Source organism: Taeniopygia guttata, chromosome 36, assembly GCF_048771995.1.
Source record: "Taeniopygia guttata chromosome 36, bTaeGut7.mat, whole genome shotgun sequence".
Lineage (NCBI taxonomy): Eukaryota > Metazoa > Chordata > Aves > Passeriformes > Estrildidae > Taeniopygia > Taeniopygia guttata.
The window spans coordinates 1,790,090-1,807,186 of NC_133061.1; the positions used below are offsets into that span (position 1 = coordinate 1,790,090).

Consider the following 17,097-nt stretch of genomic DNA (forward strand, 5'->3'; position numbering starts at 1 on the left):
AACCCCTGAGACCCCCCAACCCCCCTCTGACGTAGCAAAGACCCCCAAGACTATTTAAACCCATGAGATGAGATAATAAAGGCTTTTTCGACCGTCTGCCACATTGGTATCTGCGTGTGTTGATTAGCCCGAGCGGCCTGGAGAGGCCAGGCCGCCGTGCTGCCACCTGAACCAGGTCGCACGTTGCCCCTTATAAAGGCAACACCATAGCAACAGGGGCTGGTGATGGTTGCCATTGAAACTGACCATAGCAATGGGTCCTGATGAGGTTTGCTGTGGTAATCCAGGGCATCCCTCTGGCTGCCCTGGAAGGTCTGGGACCCTGGCAGGGGGTCAGGAACCCCCCTGTACAGAGCCCTAAGAGACACTGTCTGTGATCTCTGTCCATGGAAAAGAGTTTTCAATCTTACAGGATGAATTACTCACTCTGAGTGTTTGATATGAGTAATAATTAGTGTGACACGGGTGCAAAAGTAGAATTTTAGGATTCTAGATAAGGGGTTCAAAGGAGGCAAGATGGAGGAAATCGTGTGTGTCCTGTCCTTTTTCATCTTCTTCATGCCTTCCATGTTTCACTGCAGTGTTGGCATTTTTCTGTTGGTTTAGACTGGGGACACATTGTTCAGCACAGGTGGTAGGTATTGGCACATTATTGTAAATATAGCACAGGTAGTTTCTGGTATATAATGTTTGTAACTTCCCACTGAGGGGCAGAGCACTGCACGCTGCCCCGCAAGAAAGGCCTACTGCAGGTCAGACAGAACATGTTATAGATAAGCAAGAATAAACAAACTTGAAAACCAGCACAGATGAATTATGACTTCTTCTTTGGCAGAGGGGCTCAAAGACAGCAAATTTCTGCAATTTTGGGATCATTTAAATACCACAGATTCTGACATAAATGGCATCCCTGGTGGGCTCGAACCACCAACCTTTAAGTTAAGAGCCGACAGTTTGCATATTAAGGTTCAGATATTTTGACAGGCCCTTACAGGGGTTCCATGGGGACTTTCTAAGTGTCCCCAGGCTGCCAAAGAGCCGGGATGTCACAGGCACTCACAGGGGCTCCTGTCATGGGCAGACTGGGAGCTTTAGCCAAAGTTTATTAGAGAAGCTCCTGTCAGGTCAGGAGGCACAGAAAGGACCCCCAATAGCCCCAATAGATCCCCAAATACCTCCAAGGACCGCCAGCCTTTCTAAGCCTCTTTTTGTGAGAGGAGCCTTGGAGCAGCAGGTTCCAATCCCTACCCCTGACATTTCAAGAGCTCGTATGTAAACAATTATAAAGGTGGAATTAAAACTTTATACAATTCTCCCTTAGCATTAGGAATTGTAAACCAGTGTTGGGGGTTGGGTTTTTCCTTTCTGTTTGTTCCTTATCATTGGCTGATGTTTATCGGCTGATCCCTTATTTTGGGAGGAGCTGCTGCTCTTGGAGATGGGAGTTTCCACTGCTGCTGCCACAGCCCGGGCCAGAGCTGTTTCTTCTGTCCTGGGATGAGCCTCTGCTCGTGAGAACAGCCACTAAACTTGGACCTTATTTACACCTGCCCCACTAAAAGAGAGACCTATCCCTGTCTGCTCTGGTGTCCAGGATCCTGAGCTGGGCTCTCTCTGCCCTGCTTGGAGCCCCTCACCCCCTGCCTGCCGAGACATCCTGCCAGCCCAGCTGACTGCTTTTTGCCAGTCCTGCTGGGGCACCGAGCTGACTGCTTTCTGAGAGTCCTGCTGGGGCAGCGGAGCCGGCTGCCCCGGGGTTTGTGAAGCAAAGCCTCTCTCCAGCCCTTCCCCCTTCGGACAAAGCCGCCATGGCCCCGCGCTGCCGAGCCCGGCCGGAGCGCCCCCTGCAGCCGCGTGGGGGTCAGCGCACCTGCCCTGCCCCGGGAGCCACAGCGCCCCTGCTGGCTGTGCCCGGAACTGCACCGCAGGGAAAGCGCCACGGCCCAAAGGCCGGGACTGGGCTCTGCTCTGTTTGCTGTTCGTGCCGCAGCTGCTGCTGCTTGTTTGCTTTGTTATACACACTAGGAAAGAGCTGACATTCCTATTCCCATATCTTTGCCTGCCTGAGAGCCCCTTGATTTCATGATTCTAATAATTTGGAGGGAGGGGGTTTACATTCTCCATTCCACAGGAGGCTTTTTGCTGCCTTCCCTAGCAGACACCTGTCTTGTAAACCAAGACCAGTTTTGGCACCCGATGTGCAGCCTGAGGGCATTGAGAGAAACAGGGTGAAATAAGAATAACAATTCTTGAGTAACATAATTTTTTTTGTTGCACTGGATATAGAAACCTTGTTCGGTGTCACCATGTGGTCTAGCTTACCCTGGTTTGGGTGGCACATGGTTGTGGCTACATTTTTCCCATCCTATAACTATGGCAAATCTGGCTGATAATCAATTTGTTTGATGGGTTAATATGGTGAGGAATTTATGGATTTTTAATTTCCTCTGGTCGGTGGGCACACAGATTCGAGGCTACCACACACTAACTGTATGTGTCTGGAGTTACTTCAATAATGGTACCTACCATGAGGAAATGACACCAGGGGAAGTTTTCTCCCAACTCCTCAGCCAGCTCTTTGGGTCTACAGTGGTTGGTGTTCCTGCTATGCCTGTTAAGCCTATTCTGTTCAGCATTCAGAGGTAAGGGAAGATTGACTTAGATAACTATCGTAGCAGGGCGTCCCCAGCCTGTAATAATTAGCACTGACTCCATGATTCCAGAAGGCCGATCAATCGTTTTATTACATTATCCTATACTATACTGCTAAGAAACACTCATCGCTCTTGCAGACAGTCCGATACAGACAGACCAGACTGGTTAATTGAAATCCAAACACCATCACCATTGGCCAATTTAGAAATCACCCTTTGGTAAACAAATCTCCATAACACATTCCACATGTGCACAACAACAGGTGCAGCAGGTGAAGATAAGAATTGTTTCTCATTCTTTTCTCTGAGCTTTCTCACAGCTTCTCACAGCTTCCCAGGAAAATCCTGGGAGATCTCTCTCTCTGCTCAGAGGATATGTGATTACCACAGGTCACTTGTGACAATGCAGGTCCAAGGACACCACGGTGACACTACGGAACCTCATGGAACCAAGGAGCCAGGGTGACACTGTGCTGCCTCATGGAATCAAGGAGACCATTGTGAAACTCAGAGACCCCAAGGAACCAAGGGTCCATGGTGACCTTGTGCAGCCGCAGTGTCACAGAGGAGCCGCTGTGACACAGCGAGGGCACACGGAGCCCAGGGGCCATTGTGACACATCAGGGCTCTGTGGAACCACGAAGCCATTGTGACATTGCAAGGCCTCGTGGAAGCACGGGGCCATTGTGGCACTGCAGAAGCAAAGGGAACATTGTGACACTCCAGGGCCTGATGGAACCAAGGAGACCATTGTGACACTGTGGGGTCCCACGGAACCAAGGGAACATGGAACAGGTCTGGTTGGCTGGGCCTCCTGGGGATCACCTGACAGGTCCAGCTGACCTTGGCATGTCGAGGGCTGCTTCTCATCTGCCCCTGAAGCCCTGGGGCTCTGGGCTTTCCTTCCTATGGGAGAGAACTGTCCTTCTCCTCCAAGGGCCTATGGCCAAAAGTGGGATTCCTTCTGCAAATTTTCTTAACTGCAAAGATTGTTTCCAGATTAAATCTGCCAGGAGAGACAGCTCTGGCAGGCTTGGCCACTCGGGGGCCACCTCTCATCTGCCTTTCAAACACTGGGACCATGTGCTTTTCTTTCTTATGGGAAAAAAACATCCTTCTTGACCAGGCACCCATGGCCAAAACTCAGGATCTGCCTCCAGATTTCCCTATATCCAAGGATAGCTCCCAGACAAAAGCTGCCAGGACTGACAAGTCTGGCTGGCCTTGGCTTCCTGAGGGCTGGCATTCATGTGCCTCTGAAACATGGGGCTCTGTGCTTTCCTTCCTAATGAAAAGAACTCCTCTTCCTGTCCAGGCACCCATAGCCAAAATTGAGATTCCACCTCCAAAATGCCCCGTGTCCAAGGATAGCCCCTAGATGAAAAGTATCAGGAGAGACAGGCCTGGCTGGCTTGGCCTAAGGGTGCCCACCTCTCATCTTCTTCCAGAACACTTGGATTTTGTGTTTTTAATTTCTATAGGGAAAAACCTTCCCTCCTGACCAGGCACCCATGGCCAAAACTGGGATTCCACCTCCAAAACTCTGTACATCCAAGGATTGCTCCCAAGTGAAAGCTGCCAGGACAGACAGGTCTGGCTGCCCTTGGCCTCTTGGGAGCTGCCTCTCACCTGCCTCGAAACACTGGGGCTCTGTGCCTTCCTTCGAATGGAAGCAAACCTTCTTTCTTCTCAAGGGGTCCATGGTCAAAATTGAAATTCCTCCTCACAAATTCCATATGATAAAAGCTGCCAGGAAGAACAGGTCTGGTTGGTTCAGCCTCTCAGGAGCCACCTCTCTCCTCTTCTGTTTTGAAACACAAGGTCTGTGCTTTCCTTCCTATGGAAAAGAACCATCCTTCTTATCTACACAGAAATGGCTGAAATTGGGGTTCCACCTCCAAAATTCCCTATATCCAAGGGTTGCTCCCAGCCAAAATCTGCCAGTACCATCAAGTCTGGCTGGCTTTGGCCTCTGGTGGCTGCCCCTGCCACACTGGGGCTCGGTTCTTCCCTTCCCATGGAGATCACTGTGACACTGTGGGCACCTCATGGAACCAAGGGGATCATTGTGGCACCACTGGAGCCCATGGAACCAAGGGGCCATGGTGACACCGCGGGGCTTCATGGACCCAGAGACCATTATGACTCTGTGGGGCCTGATGGAACCATGGAGACCATTCCGACCCTTCAGGGCCTGGTGTCACCAAGGGGACATTGTGACACCTCAGGGCCTCCTGGAAGCAAGGGACCATTGGGACACTGAGGGGCCCCATGGAACCGAGGGAACATGGAACAGGTCTGGGTGGCTTGGCCTCCCAGGGGCCACTGACAGGTCTGGCTGATGTTGGAATTCCAAGGGCTGCCTCTCCTCAGCTGCTGGAGCACTGGGGCTCCGTGCTTTCCTTGCTATGGAAAAGAACTCTCATTCTTCTCCAGGCACACATGGCCAGAATTCAGATTTCACCTCCAAATTTCCTTTTATCCAGGGATTGATCCCATAGGAATATTGCCATGAGAAGTCTGGCTGGCAATGGTTTCATGAGGGTGACCTCTCATCTGTCCCCAGAACACTGGGGAAGGCTCCGTGCTTTCCTTCCTATGGGAAAGAACTTTCCAGCTTCTCCTAGTGCCCATGGCTGAGATTGGGGTTCTACCTCCAAAATTCCCTATATCCAAAGGCTGGTCCCAGAAAAATCTGCCATTACTGACAATTCTGGCTGGCCTTGGCCTAGTGAGGCTGTCACCTGCCTTCCAAGCACTGGGGCTCTGGGCTTTCCTTCCTATGGAAAAGAACTGTCCTTCTTGTCCAGGTGCCTATGGCCAGAATTGGGGTTCCACCTCCAACATTGCCTGTTGTGACAGGCTGGAGGAGATTGTTGGCTGGAAACATTTTGTGTGTTGGGAAGGAAGGGGCAGGTCCAGCCTTGCCCTGCCCTGGAACCCCAGCCCTGCCCTGCCCTGGAACCCCAATCCCCCCAGAGCCTCTATCCCAGCCCAGCAGTGTCTGCCAGGCCCTGGCACAGCACAGGCAATGCTCCACAGCCGCCTCTGGAGCCCCAGCCCAGCTCCTGAGTGACCAAATGACCCCAAGTCTCAGCTGGGGGAAGGGCCCAGGAACACCAAGGGGTATTTAAGGCTGACCACAAGGCAAGCACACAACTGGACACTACTCCACTTGGAATTTCCATCTGAACACTGCTGGAATCCAGGAGGTGGTAGCTCTCTGTGTGCTTCTCTATATCTTATTTTTCTTCTTTTTCTGTGTCTACTTCTATTTTTGTCCTCCTGCAAATTTCGATTAACCTTAAATTGAAGAGGCTTGGAGTTTGTGAGGTTGAATGGGGAAAGTAATGCTTTGAGAAGTGTTTTTTGTTGACTGAATATCAACTTAAACCCTTTGCCAAAGTTTCTCTGATTTCCTAAAGTTCCCAGTAATGGCTGCTTTGTTGTTTGGAGCTCCTGAGAATCTCTTGTTGGTATTTCTCCAGTGCATCCAATTCAGAGGACACAAATAATTGTAATTCCTTTTAAATGTCTCCTTGAGAGAGTTTTTTAGGGGATGGGGGTCAGGGCTTGTGTGTCCTGCTTGGCACAGCCCAGGCAGGGCTTTCACAGCCCCATCCCACACTCCATTTCCCAGCTGGAGCCGCTGGTGCCTCTGAGTTCTGCTGCCCCAGCCCCAGGGACGCTCTCCTTGTCTGCCCATTCCCCCAGGGTCTCTGGGCAGGGATGGCCTCAGTGGGGGCTGCTGACATCCTCAGCAACTTGGAGGCTGCTGCTGAATTTTACTGCTCCAGAGGCTTGTGCAGCCTTCAGCTCCTCAGTGCAGGAATTCAGTGCCCCAGGGCTCATTAACTCAGAACACCTTAACAAGCCAAGCCCTGGGAATAATTTGATTTAAGTTTTCAAATCTTTTGGGGTTAATTAGGTAGATTCCAGTAGTGTAGTTGAAGTGAATGTATTTTATTGACACAGGCAGCAAGAAACCATTTTTTAGGTCCTGTTTAGGTTTTTTTTCCCTATGAATACATTGATATGTGCAATCTCCAATGGACACTGAATCCAAGTGCCTCCTCATGCAGCTTGAATAGATATGAAAATCACGACCCTTTATGGCTGACAATCCATCGGACACTGTTCCTACCCCCACCCCACCATTTCCCCCATCCAAGCCCTGGCACTCAGAGCAGCCTTGTGCAAATCTGAGCTCCCTCCAGCCCAGGCTGCACCTGCGGGTTTCAGCTCCTTGGCTCCATCTCCCACCTGCTTTCCTTGGAGAAGGAGCTGCCCCAGACACGGAGGGAAGTTCATTTATTGCCAGCCAACAAAGCCAAGGGAAGGCACAGCTCCATCAAATGCAAAAGTCATTCCTCTGCTGGATATTAAATCCACTTTGCACAGCAGACAGTCTCAGAGCAATGGAAAACACCTTCTGTGCCCAGCACAGATTCCAAGGTCCCCCCAAACCCTCCCTGCCCCGATTCTGCCCAGATTTGCTCTTTGCACACACGAGTCACAGGCTGAAGGCAGGAGCTGCCTCCATGCCCAGAGGGAGGAAAAGAGGGAAAGTGGATGAAGAGCTCTCCTGTGCAGAGCCAAGGTCCAAGTGCCCCTGCAGTGGGAACCACAACTCATCAGGTTTGTGTCCTTTGGGCTCAGGACTGGTGACACTCAGAGGCACAGAGAGGTTTCTTGCCAACAAACACAAGTTGAACATTTGAACAGTTTAAAAACCATCACAGCTCTTCCGTTAACTCTCTGTGATGTCCACGCAGCATCTGACATGTCCCCTATCCCCAAGGGATTTCTGCACAGGAGCTGTTTTAGACAAAGACATAAAAGGTAATTCTGTGATAGATATAAATGTAAGTAAGGTGTTGAATAATGTGATATTTATTTGAATTTCAGAAAGACTGCACAACTCTGTGAAGCTCAAAGCATGAAGCCAGTCAGTTGAGAGGACCTTGAATGACGAGAGAGCACCTAGAAGAGGAAATCTGGGAGCAACAGGAAGGACATAGATTGAGCTGGTCTAGTGAACAGATTTCCTTAGACATGGCCATTTAAACAGGACAGCTGGAAACACCTGAAGGAAGAGGGAGATGATGCAATAAACAGAATATTGGTGACTCAAGAGGATGGAAAGATCAATATTTCTTCTTCTCCCATCAATACACTTCCAAGAAATTCCTGTTCCTAGAGGGAAAACATTGGTCTTTCTTAAAAGTAGTGTAAGTGACCCAGATAATAAAAATGTCCCTGTATAATATGAAATGTACACGTATTAACACCTGTGCCCCTTTCCAGGCAGACATCAGCTGTGTGCCCATGAACAGGCAGTGCCACTTGTGCCCACCAGAGCTGCTCCTGCTCCAGGACCAGGGCCCATCCCAGAGCTGGAGCAGCCACAAAGCTGTGCCCATTTCTGCTCATTGCTGCTCTGATGGGGATGGATCCTCAGCCACTTGTGGGTTCCTGATGAATTTTCCTACTCCAGAGGCCTTTTCTTTCTTGAGCTCTTCACTTCAGGAATTCAGTGGAAAAAGCTCGTAAGCATTTGTTCAAAATGCTTGAACAAGAAAAACCCCTGTGAATAATTGAAGTTTTCAATATTTCTGTGGTGAATTAGACAGATTTCACAAGTGTACTCAAAGTGAATATACTGTAATCGAAACAATGCAGAGAGAAACTGTTTTGTCCTGTTTCCATTTCCTGTTTATAGATTGATATCAGCAATGTCCAATTTATATTGACTCTCAGCACTTTCTAGTGCAGTTTGAATAGATATGAAAATCAACACCCTTCATGGCTGACTATCAATAAGACTTTGTCCCCACCCCCTCCGCACAATTTCCCCCATCAAACCCCTGGCACTCCTATGGATCAGGAATAGTGTGGCCAGCAGGAGCAGGGCAGTGATTCTTCTACTGTGCTTGGCACTGGCTGGGGCAGCACCTCGAGTTCTTTGTCCAGTTCTGGGCCCCCAATTTTGGAAGGACATGGAAGGGCTGGAGCATGTCCAGAGAAGGGAAACAAGGCTGGAGAGGTGTCAGGAACACAAGTCCTGTGAGGAGTGGCTGAGGGAGCTGGGGTTGTTGATCCTGGAGAAAAGGAGGTTCAGGGGAGACCTCATCACTCTCTACACCTCCCTGACAGCAGGGTGCAGCCAGCTGGGGGTCGGGCTCTTTTCCCAGGGAACGGTGACAGGACAAGAGGACACAGCCTTCAGCTGCACCAGGGGATGTTTAGGCTGGACATCAGGAAATATTCTTCACAGAAAGGGTGATTGGTCATTGCAATGGGATGCTCAGGGAAGTGGGTCAGCCACCGTACCTGGAAGTGTTTAAAGAAAGACTGGATGTGGCACTCAGTGCCATGGTCCTGGTGACAAGGTGGTTTTGGGTCCCAGGTTGGACTTGATGCTCTCCAAGGTCTTTTCCAGCCTGGTTGATTCTCTGATGATTGTGACACTGCAGGGCCCTGGGGAAGCAAGGGGCCATTGTGACACTGCGGGGCCTGGTGGCACTCAGAGGACCATGGTGACACTGTACGACATGGCACCACAGAGCCAAGGGCCATTGTGACACTGTGGGGCTGAATGGAAGCAAGGAGTGCATTGTGACAGTGTGGGTCCTGGTGGGACCACAGAGCCCACTGTGACCCTGCAAGGCCTTGTGGAACCAAGGTGCAAGTGCTGCTCCTCAGGGACTCGTGGAATAAAGAAAACATATCTGACACTGTGGTGCCCTTGGGACCAAGAGGCCATTGTGACACTGTGGGACCAAGGAGAGCATTGCTGCCCTGCCAGGCCTCATGGAACCAAGGATCCACTGTGACCCTGCAGTGGACCTTTGGGGACCAAGGGACCATTGTGACACTGCAGGGCCCAAGGATCCAAGGGACTTTGTGACACCAAGGGGTCCCATGGAACCAAAGGGACATTGTGACACTGGGAGGCCCCATGGAATCATGGAGACCATTGGGACACTCTGGGGCCTCATGGAACCGTGGTGACACCAAACTGGCTAGGAATGTTGATCTGCTGGAGGGTAGGAGGGCTCTGCAGAGGGACTGGACAGGCTGGATCCAGGGCCCAAACCCAACAAGGTGAGGTTTAACAAGTCCAAGTGCCGGGTCCTGCACTTTGGCCACAACAACCCCTGCAGCGCTACAGGCTGGGGACAGAGGGGCTGGACAGCAGCCAGGCAGAAAGGGACCTGCAGGGACTGATGGACAGCAGGCTGGACATGAGCCAGCAGTGTGCCCAGGTGGCCAAGAAGGACAATGGCTCCTGGCCTGGATCAGGAATGGTGTGGCCAGCAGGAGCAGGGCAGTGATTCTTCCCCTGTGCTGGGCACTGGGCCGGCATCTCGAGTGCTGTGCCCAGTTCTGGGCCCCCCAATTTAGGAAGGACATGGAGGGGCTGGAGCGTGTCCAGAGAAGGGCAGCAAGGCTGGTGAGGTGTGTGGAGCACAATTCCTGTGAGGAGTGGCTGAAGGAGCTGGGGTTGTTTATCTTGGAGAAGAGGAGGCTCAGGGGAGACAAGGCAGTGTCAGGGCACAGGTTGGACTTGATGATCTCCAAGGTCTTCTCCAACCTTGCTGATTTTGTGATTCTCTGAATCCACCCTTGGAGCAGTTGCAGGATGAGCCCTGGGCCTCCTCTTCAGAAGCTCCAGCAGCCCAGGTCCCTCAGCTTCTCCTCACAGCCCCAAAGCCCATCCTGTCAGTCCTGCAGAGCCTCTGCAGCTCCTCCTCACTGCCCAGAACAGGGAGCCCCACAGCCAGACACAGCAGCCCAGATGTGCCCCCCTGGCCTGGGGTGCCTCTGGCAAGGGAGCAGTACCAGGCACTGCAGGAGCCTGCAGACAATTCCTGCAGCACTTGTGGGATGATCCTGCTCCCCAGGGGACGTTCCCATGGTGCCAAGTCAGGAACTGCAATGGGGAGTGGGGCCAGAGAGGAAAGGGCAAACAGGGATGGGCTGTTTGCAGGGGAGGGAACAGGGCTGGGCAAGGGAAAGAAATCTGTAACAGGAAGAGTAAAGAAAGCAAAGGTGAAGCCAAGGAAATGCTCAGGGCAGTTTGGGGGTGGCTGCCAGGCAGCCCTGGCTCTGAGCAGCAGCGTCTGCAGTGGGACAGGAAACTCCCAGCTGATGGGAACAAACTTTCTGGCTGACTGCAGAGGCCAGGACAAAGCTGAGTGGTTTCCCTGGTGTCCCCCAGCCCTTCCTGGCCCCAGGGGCTGATGGCATTTGTGCTCCCTCAGGTCCATGTCCCCACAGCAGCAGCATGTGGGTGCTCCCGCCTGCTGTGTGCAGTGCAAACAGGGGCTGCTGAGCCAGTGCTGCCGTGTCTGTGCCTGCAAGGATGCGGCACCTCTGTGAGCTGGGGGAGAGGCCAGGGCTGCAGAGGGGGGATGTTGTTGGCAGCTCCATGAGGACACTCTGGGACGCTGCCCTGGGCTGTGCAGCGCACTGGGGATGGATCAGCCCCTGCTCTGCTGCTCCTTCCCGTCTCCCCCAGGGCCCTTGCAGAGCACCAGCCGTGCTGTTTGCCCCCAGCCTGCCCACGGCCAGCCTGGGGCTGCTCACGGGGGTTTTCTGTGCTGAGCATTGGCCTGGCCGTGTTCTTGAGAGAGCCTGGGCAAGGAGCCTGGAGCCCCCAGGCCCTGGCCTGAGGTGTCAGCGCTGCCCCAGCAGTGCCCATGGCCTGTCCCTGCTGCAGCCCCGGCACTGCCACCCCCAGGACTGTGCCCGGCCCCGAGAGCACTCAGGCCCTGCAGCAACACCAGGGCCACCAGGGCAGCGGGGCAGGGCCACGGGAGCAGCACTGGCAGCACCAAGTGCTGCTGCTCCTGGGCACAGCTGCTGTGCCAGCACTGATCTGCCCCAGCTCTGCACACAGACATTGCTGCTGCAGCTCCAGAGAAGGCAACAAAAGGGCATCTCTGCAGAAAACTCTGTTGGGAGATCCTTTAGTTCCTTTAAAGTCACTGAGAGTGCAGCCCCTAATTGACACAGTCTGTGGGTACAGGGAAGGTGGAGTGAAACAAAATGAGAAATGGCACAAGGAATGGCATTTATTTGTGGACAACATTAAATGTAAAACAAAGACTTCCAAGATGAAACCAACAAGAAGTATCAAATATGACTTTTATTCAAAGTAATTTGGAGAAATTGGCCAGCAGTTTAATGTCCTTGAAAGCATCCAGTCATCAGTGTCCACACTGCAGCCTTGAGCTCCTGGTTCCTCAGGCTGTAGATGAGGGGGTTCAGGGCTGGAGGCACCACCGAGTACAGAACTGACAGGGCCAGATCCAGGGAATGGGAGGACATCAAGGGGGGCTTCAGGTAGGCAAATATTACAGTGCTGACGAACAGAGAGACCACGGCCAGGTGAGGGAGGCAGGTGGAAAAGGCTTTGTGCCGTCCCTGCTCAGAAGGGATCCTCAGCACGGCCCTGAAGATCTGCACATAGGAGAAAACAATGAATACAAAACAACCTAGTCCAAAACAGGCAGTAACAGCAATGAGCCCCAGTTCCCTGAGATAAGATATAGAGCAGGAGAGTTTGAGGATCTGGGGGATTTCACAGAAGAACTGGCCCAGGGCATTGCCATGGCACAGGGGCAGGGAAAATGTATTGGCTGTTTGCAGCAGAGCATTGAGAAAGGCACTGGCCCAGGCAGCTGCTGCCATGTGGGCACAAGCTCTGCTGCCCAGGAGGGTCCCGTAGTGCAGGGGTTTGCAGATGGACACGTAGCGGTCATAGCACATGATGGTCAGCAGGAAATACTCTGCTGACATGAAGAGCAGAAAGAAAAAGAGCTGTGCAGCACATCCTGTGTAGGAGATGGTGCTGGTGTCCCAGAGAGAATTGTGCATGGCTTTGGGGACAGTGGTGCAGATGGAGCCCAGGTCGCTGAGGGCCAGGTTGAGCAGGAAGAAGAACATGGGCGTGTGCAGGTGGTGGCCGCCAGCTACGGCGCTGATGATGAGGCCGTTGCCCAGGAGGGCAGCCAGGGAGATGCCCAGGAAGAGGCAGAAGTGCAGGAGCTGCAGCTGCCGCGTGTCTGCCAGTGCCAGCAGGAGGAAGTGGCTGATGGAGCTGCTGTTGGACATTTGCTGTGGCTGCACATGGGCACCTGTTCAGGGAGAAAGGACAGGGACAAGTCAGGAGAGGCTGCTTGGAGCCAAACCTGGGCCATTCCCTGCAGCCTGTCCTGCTGGGACTCACCCACCCTTGTTCCTGCTCTGGGAAAACCTTCACCCAGGTCCCTGCCTGAGTTCCAGCTGTGCTGGCTGAGTGTGCCAGGAGCAGCCAGGCCTGTTTATGGAGGATCTCGAGGAGCCATCCCTGCCCTGCTGCCCTGGGTTTGTGGACATTTGGCAGAGGGACAAGGCTGGATATTCAGGATTTGTCAGGGGAATCAATCCTACTGCAGAAAGGGTTAGTACCATCTGCACTCATACTTGTAAGGGAAAGAGCAGAAGCTGGTTTTAGGAATTGTTTTCCTACCCACACATCATTCCTGGCTCTCTGAGGTCAGAAATCCCCAGCATTCCTGCTGCACTCAGAGTTTCCACAGAGAGATGTGAGAGGCAAAGGATTCCCTGTGGCTGAGGGCAGGTGAGGGGCTGGATGGGTTTGTTCCCCCAGCACTGCTCTGCTCAGCCCCCTCTGCTTCCCTGAGCATCTCCCTGGGCCTGGACATTCCCTCCTGAGAGGTGCCTTGTCCCTGCCAGCGCTCACAGAGCCCATCCCACCCTGTGTGCCCTCGGCCCGGCCCTACAGAAACCTGCCTGTGTGCAGGGCCCTGGCTGGGGCAGGCTCTGTGTGCAGCTGGGCAAGGGCAGCTCAGGAGAGCCCTGCTGGGCCCTGCAGAGGTGATGCTGCTGCTGTCCAGGGCTGAGGAGTGGCTGAAGGCCCTTTGGGAGGCTCCCAGCAGAGAGACTGACCACCCAAAGTCACAGTTCTGGAGTCTCTGTAAATGTTCAAACATTCCTTTGATGATCCTGTGTGTCCCTTTCAACTCAGAATGTTCTGTGATTCTGGGATTACAATTCCTGTTCTGCTTCTCTCATTCCCCTGTTGCCTATAATCAAATGAGAAAAAAAAGAACCCTTGCAACAGTGTTCGAAGAGTAAAGTAAAAACCAGACCTTTATTGGACGCTCCCAGGTGTCCCAGTGGGGATGAGGCACACCCAGCCCCTGATTTCAACAGTTCATTAAGATTGATTAATTAGGATATTTAACAGGAACATCCAATAGGAGTTTCAGTTGCCCCAGTTACACACCCCTGGCTCAAACCATTGGAGTAGGTCCAAGGGCTTTTTTGCCCCAGGTTTTCTTATCACTGCTCACATTTAAAAACCGAAATGGTCTTCTTGTGGGTTCTTTCCCTGATAATAAGACTATATAGCATTTAAAAAATGTGTTTAGACAGGTTATTGTTCTAAAATCCAAGAGAAAAGTAAGGAAACATATTAGAGTTAATTAAGGATTATAATTACATTAAGTATATAATAGTAGTTAAGTAGAGTTCATTAAGAGTTTAATAGAGTTAGGTAAGGATTATAAATTTATAATTACATAATAGTAATTTATGAACCTACGGATATATGAAAAATGTATAAAAAGCAAAATTCTTCATGTCATCACTCCAACTTTCCCATCCAGCTCCAAGCAGGAAATTGAAAACAATCTCAGGAAAGCTCGTGACTTTTACAGCAATCCCAGGCTTACCTTCTTTGGGAAGTGCCCTCTGGAGCTGTGCCCAGGCTGGTCTGGAGCTGGGAGCAGCCCTGCCCCACCCAGCCCCTCTCAGCAGCAGCACCTGCCCTGCTCAGGGTGGCTCCTTCCCCCCACAGCTCCTGGCCAGCGCTGGGAGCAGCTCCAGGGCCGGCTGAGAGCTGTCCCTGGCAGGCAGCAGAGTCCTGGCCCAGCACAGCGCCCTGGGCTGCAGGACCCTGCTCTGCAGGACAGCCCTGGGCACCCCTGGCTGCTCTGCACAGGAGATGAGCAGAGAATGCACTCACAGGGTCTGTGGGCATTGGGATGTTCCAGCTTTAGGAGATCACTCCAGGAGCTGCAGCTGCATTGTCCTGCAGCCAGAGGTTCCTGTGCCAAGGGCTGGCAGTGATTCTGCCCCAGGCACTTCTCAGCCCCTTCCCAGCCCTGACTGATTGAAGCTCTCTGTGCCTCTGTGCTGTGCCCGGGCTGGCTGCAGGCAGTGCCCCAGCCCTGCTGGGCTGGGAGAAGAGCTGCTCAGCAAGAGAAATGTGCTTTTGAAGCCCTTCTTGGTTACCAGGATCACCCTCTGTGCCAGGAGCCCGGCCCAGCTCAGCAGCACAGACACAGCACAAGGACTTTAATGACCCTCTGGGGCTTTGTGCTCAGTCCCTGAACATCAGGCCCTGAGAGGGAGCTGCAGAAACCTCTCCAGAACTCCAAGTCAGAATCCAACTTCAAAGTTTCTCGGACTTTTAATGGGTCCCACTGAGGGACACAACTGAGAAAGTGTCCCCAGGCCCCAGGCAGAGCAGAGAACTGGAGGCACTGATGACAGGTGGGGACAAAGAGAAGCCAAGTCTTGGTGCCCTGGGGCACAGCAGGGTCTGTGCCACCAAGGGCTGTGAGGAGACACCTTGTCCTGAGGCCCTGGGGCCTCCTGGCACAGCCCCAGCCAGGCTGGGCACTGTCACCCCCTGGTCCTGCCCTCAGCATCCCCCCCTAGCCCACATCCCAGTGGCCTCAAGGATCTGCTGGAAGGAGTCCCTGGGGAGCCTTGGTCAGGAATGGCCCTGGGGGCTCCTTCATGCTCCCAGAACTTCATTTCTTTTAAGGTACTTGGTGTTTCCCTTTTGATACAGACTCTGTGAGAGGTTTGTGCAATCATGGCCCCAATTATCTGCTTTAACGAGTCCCTTGAGAGCTTTGTACTGACACTCACTGGGGCTCATTAATACTCTGAGATACTCAACTTTTTTCAGGTACTTTGGATTTTCCTTTCCACACTGAGAGGTTTTTGTGCCATTTTGAGTCTCCAATTCTCTCCTTCAAGGAGTCCATGAGGAGCCTGTGTTGGGGATGGACCTCAGTGGCACCCATTAATGCTTTGAGACAGTTTGGGGTTTTCTTCTGCTGTTGACTCCTGGAAAGTTTTGTGCAATCTCCTCTCAGGCCCTGAGGTTCCAGGGCTCAGCTCCAAATGCACCACGGGGCTCATTAGGTTCAAGCAACTCCTAACAAACCATGGCTCTGCCTTGTTTTCCCTCTGGTCTGGGGCAGTTCATCAGGAAGTTTCTGTAGCAGTTTTGGTTCACCATTTTGAGATTTCTTGGGCAATGCATCAATTAGTGTGGTGGGTTTAGTGATGTCTAATTACCAGTGCACACAAAATAATATAGTTACTCATTTCCTGCTGTGAGGTAGGATAAGGAGAAAGGGAAAGTGGGATCAAAACTTTAAAAGAGCATAAAGAAAAGTTTATTAGCAATAACTAAAAGAAAGAGTAATAAGAATCAGCACAAAACTTTCAGAACACTCTTCTTCTCACCACAACTTTTTCTTCTTTATTGACAACGTAAGGAGACAAAACCTAAAATTTTCAGCCAGTTTACCACCTCTAGAATAGTCCTTCTTCACTTCACTTAGGGTGAGGAGTCTCTTTTTCTTGCTATGGAGACTTCTCCATAAGGAAACAGTTCTCTTGTGGCTCTCAAGTTCCATGAATAGCAGCCACTCGGAAAAAGTGAAATAGTGAAATCCCTGCCATTTTTTCACAGCTTTTTCCACAGCTGTGTTTATGGGCCATGTCAGCTTATGGGGTATTAGTTTAAAGATGAGTTGTTCAAGACCAGAGGTTCTCTTCAACTGCTTCTGAAATCATCTCTGGGAACAGAGGTCTTCTTCTCTCCCTGGTGCACAGGGTCTCATCACTCTGCTCTCTTTCTCTGTTCAAACTTCTCATGGGATCTCAGCTACTGCAACATTTGCGTGGAGGCCTTTGCTGAAACAAGTCATCTCCCCATACTTTTCAATGCCTTATAGGGAAAAAGAGTCTGATGTATCAATTACATCCTTCTCCATAGCTTTAGCAGAGGATTTCAGCCCCAAGATCAAGGCATCTCCTCATCCCTCCCATCTGGGACTCAACTTCCTCTTCACTGACCTCAGTGTCTTCACGTTGCTCCTCTGTGTGCCTGTCCTGTGTCCTTTTCTCTCACTGGAGGGAGGATGGCAGCACTGGCAGAGTCAATATCTGCCCGGGGCCTGCAGATGGTTCCGTGAGCCCCTCCGGGCTCAGTGGCCAATTCTAATTTTGGCCATGGTTCCTGGACATGAAGACCAGTTCTTTTCCATAGGAATGAAGGAACAGAGCCCCACTGTTTTAGGGGCAAATGAGAGGTCACCACCAGAGGACAAGGCCAGCCAGAGCT

The 17,097-nt window shown here is 52.0% G+C and overlaps 2 protein-coding genes across 2 annotated transcripts in view; both read right to left on the bottom strand.

Annotated features, from left to right (window-relative positions):
• The window catches only part of LOC121468988 (uncharacterized), a 418,875-nt gene that overhangs the window by 39,145 nt on the left and 362,633 nt on the right, over positions 1–17,097 (bottom strand). Inside the window, exon 16 of the mRNA XM_072921310.1 lies at positions 15,361–15,363. Coding sequence (XP_072777411.1) covers positions 15,361–15,363 — 3 coding nt within the window. The remainder of the gene's footprint in view (positions 1–15,360; positions 15,364–17,097) is intronic.
• On the bottom strand, positions 11,844–12,776 carry LOC121468932 (olfactory receptor 14J1-like). Its single transcript, XM_072921262.1, has one exon. It carries the CDS (start codon positions 12,774–12,776, stop codon positions 11,844–11,846), a length of 933 nt encoding a protein of 310 aa, XP_072777363.1.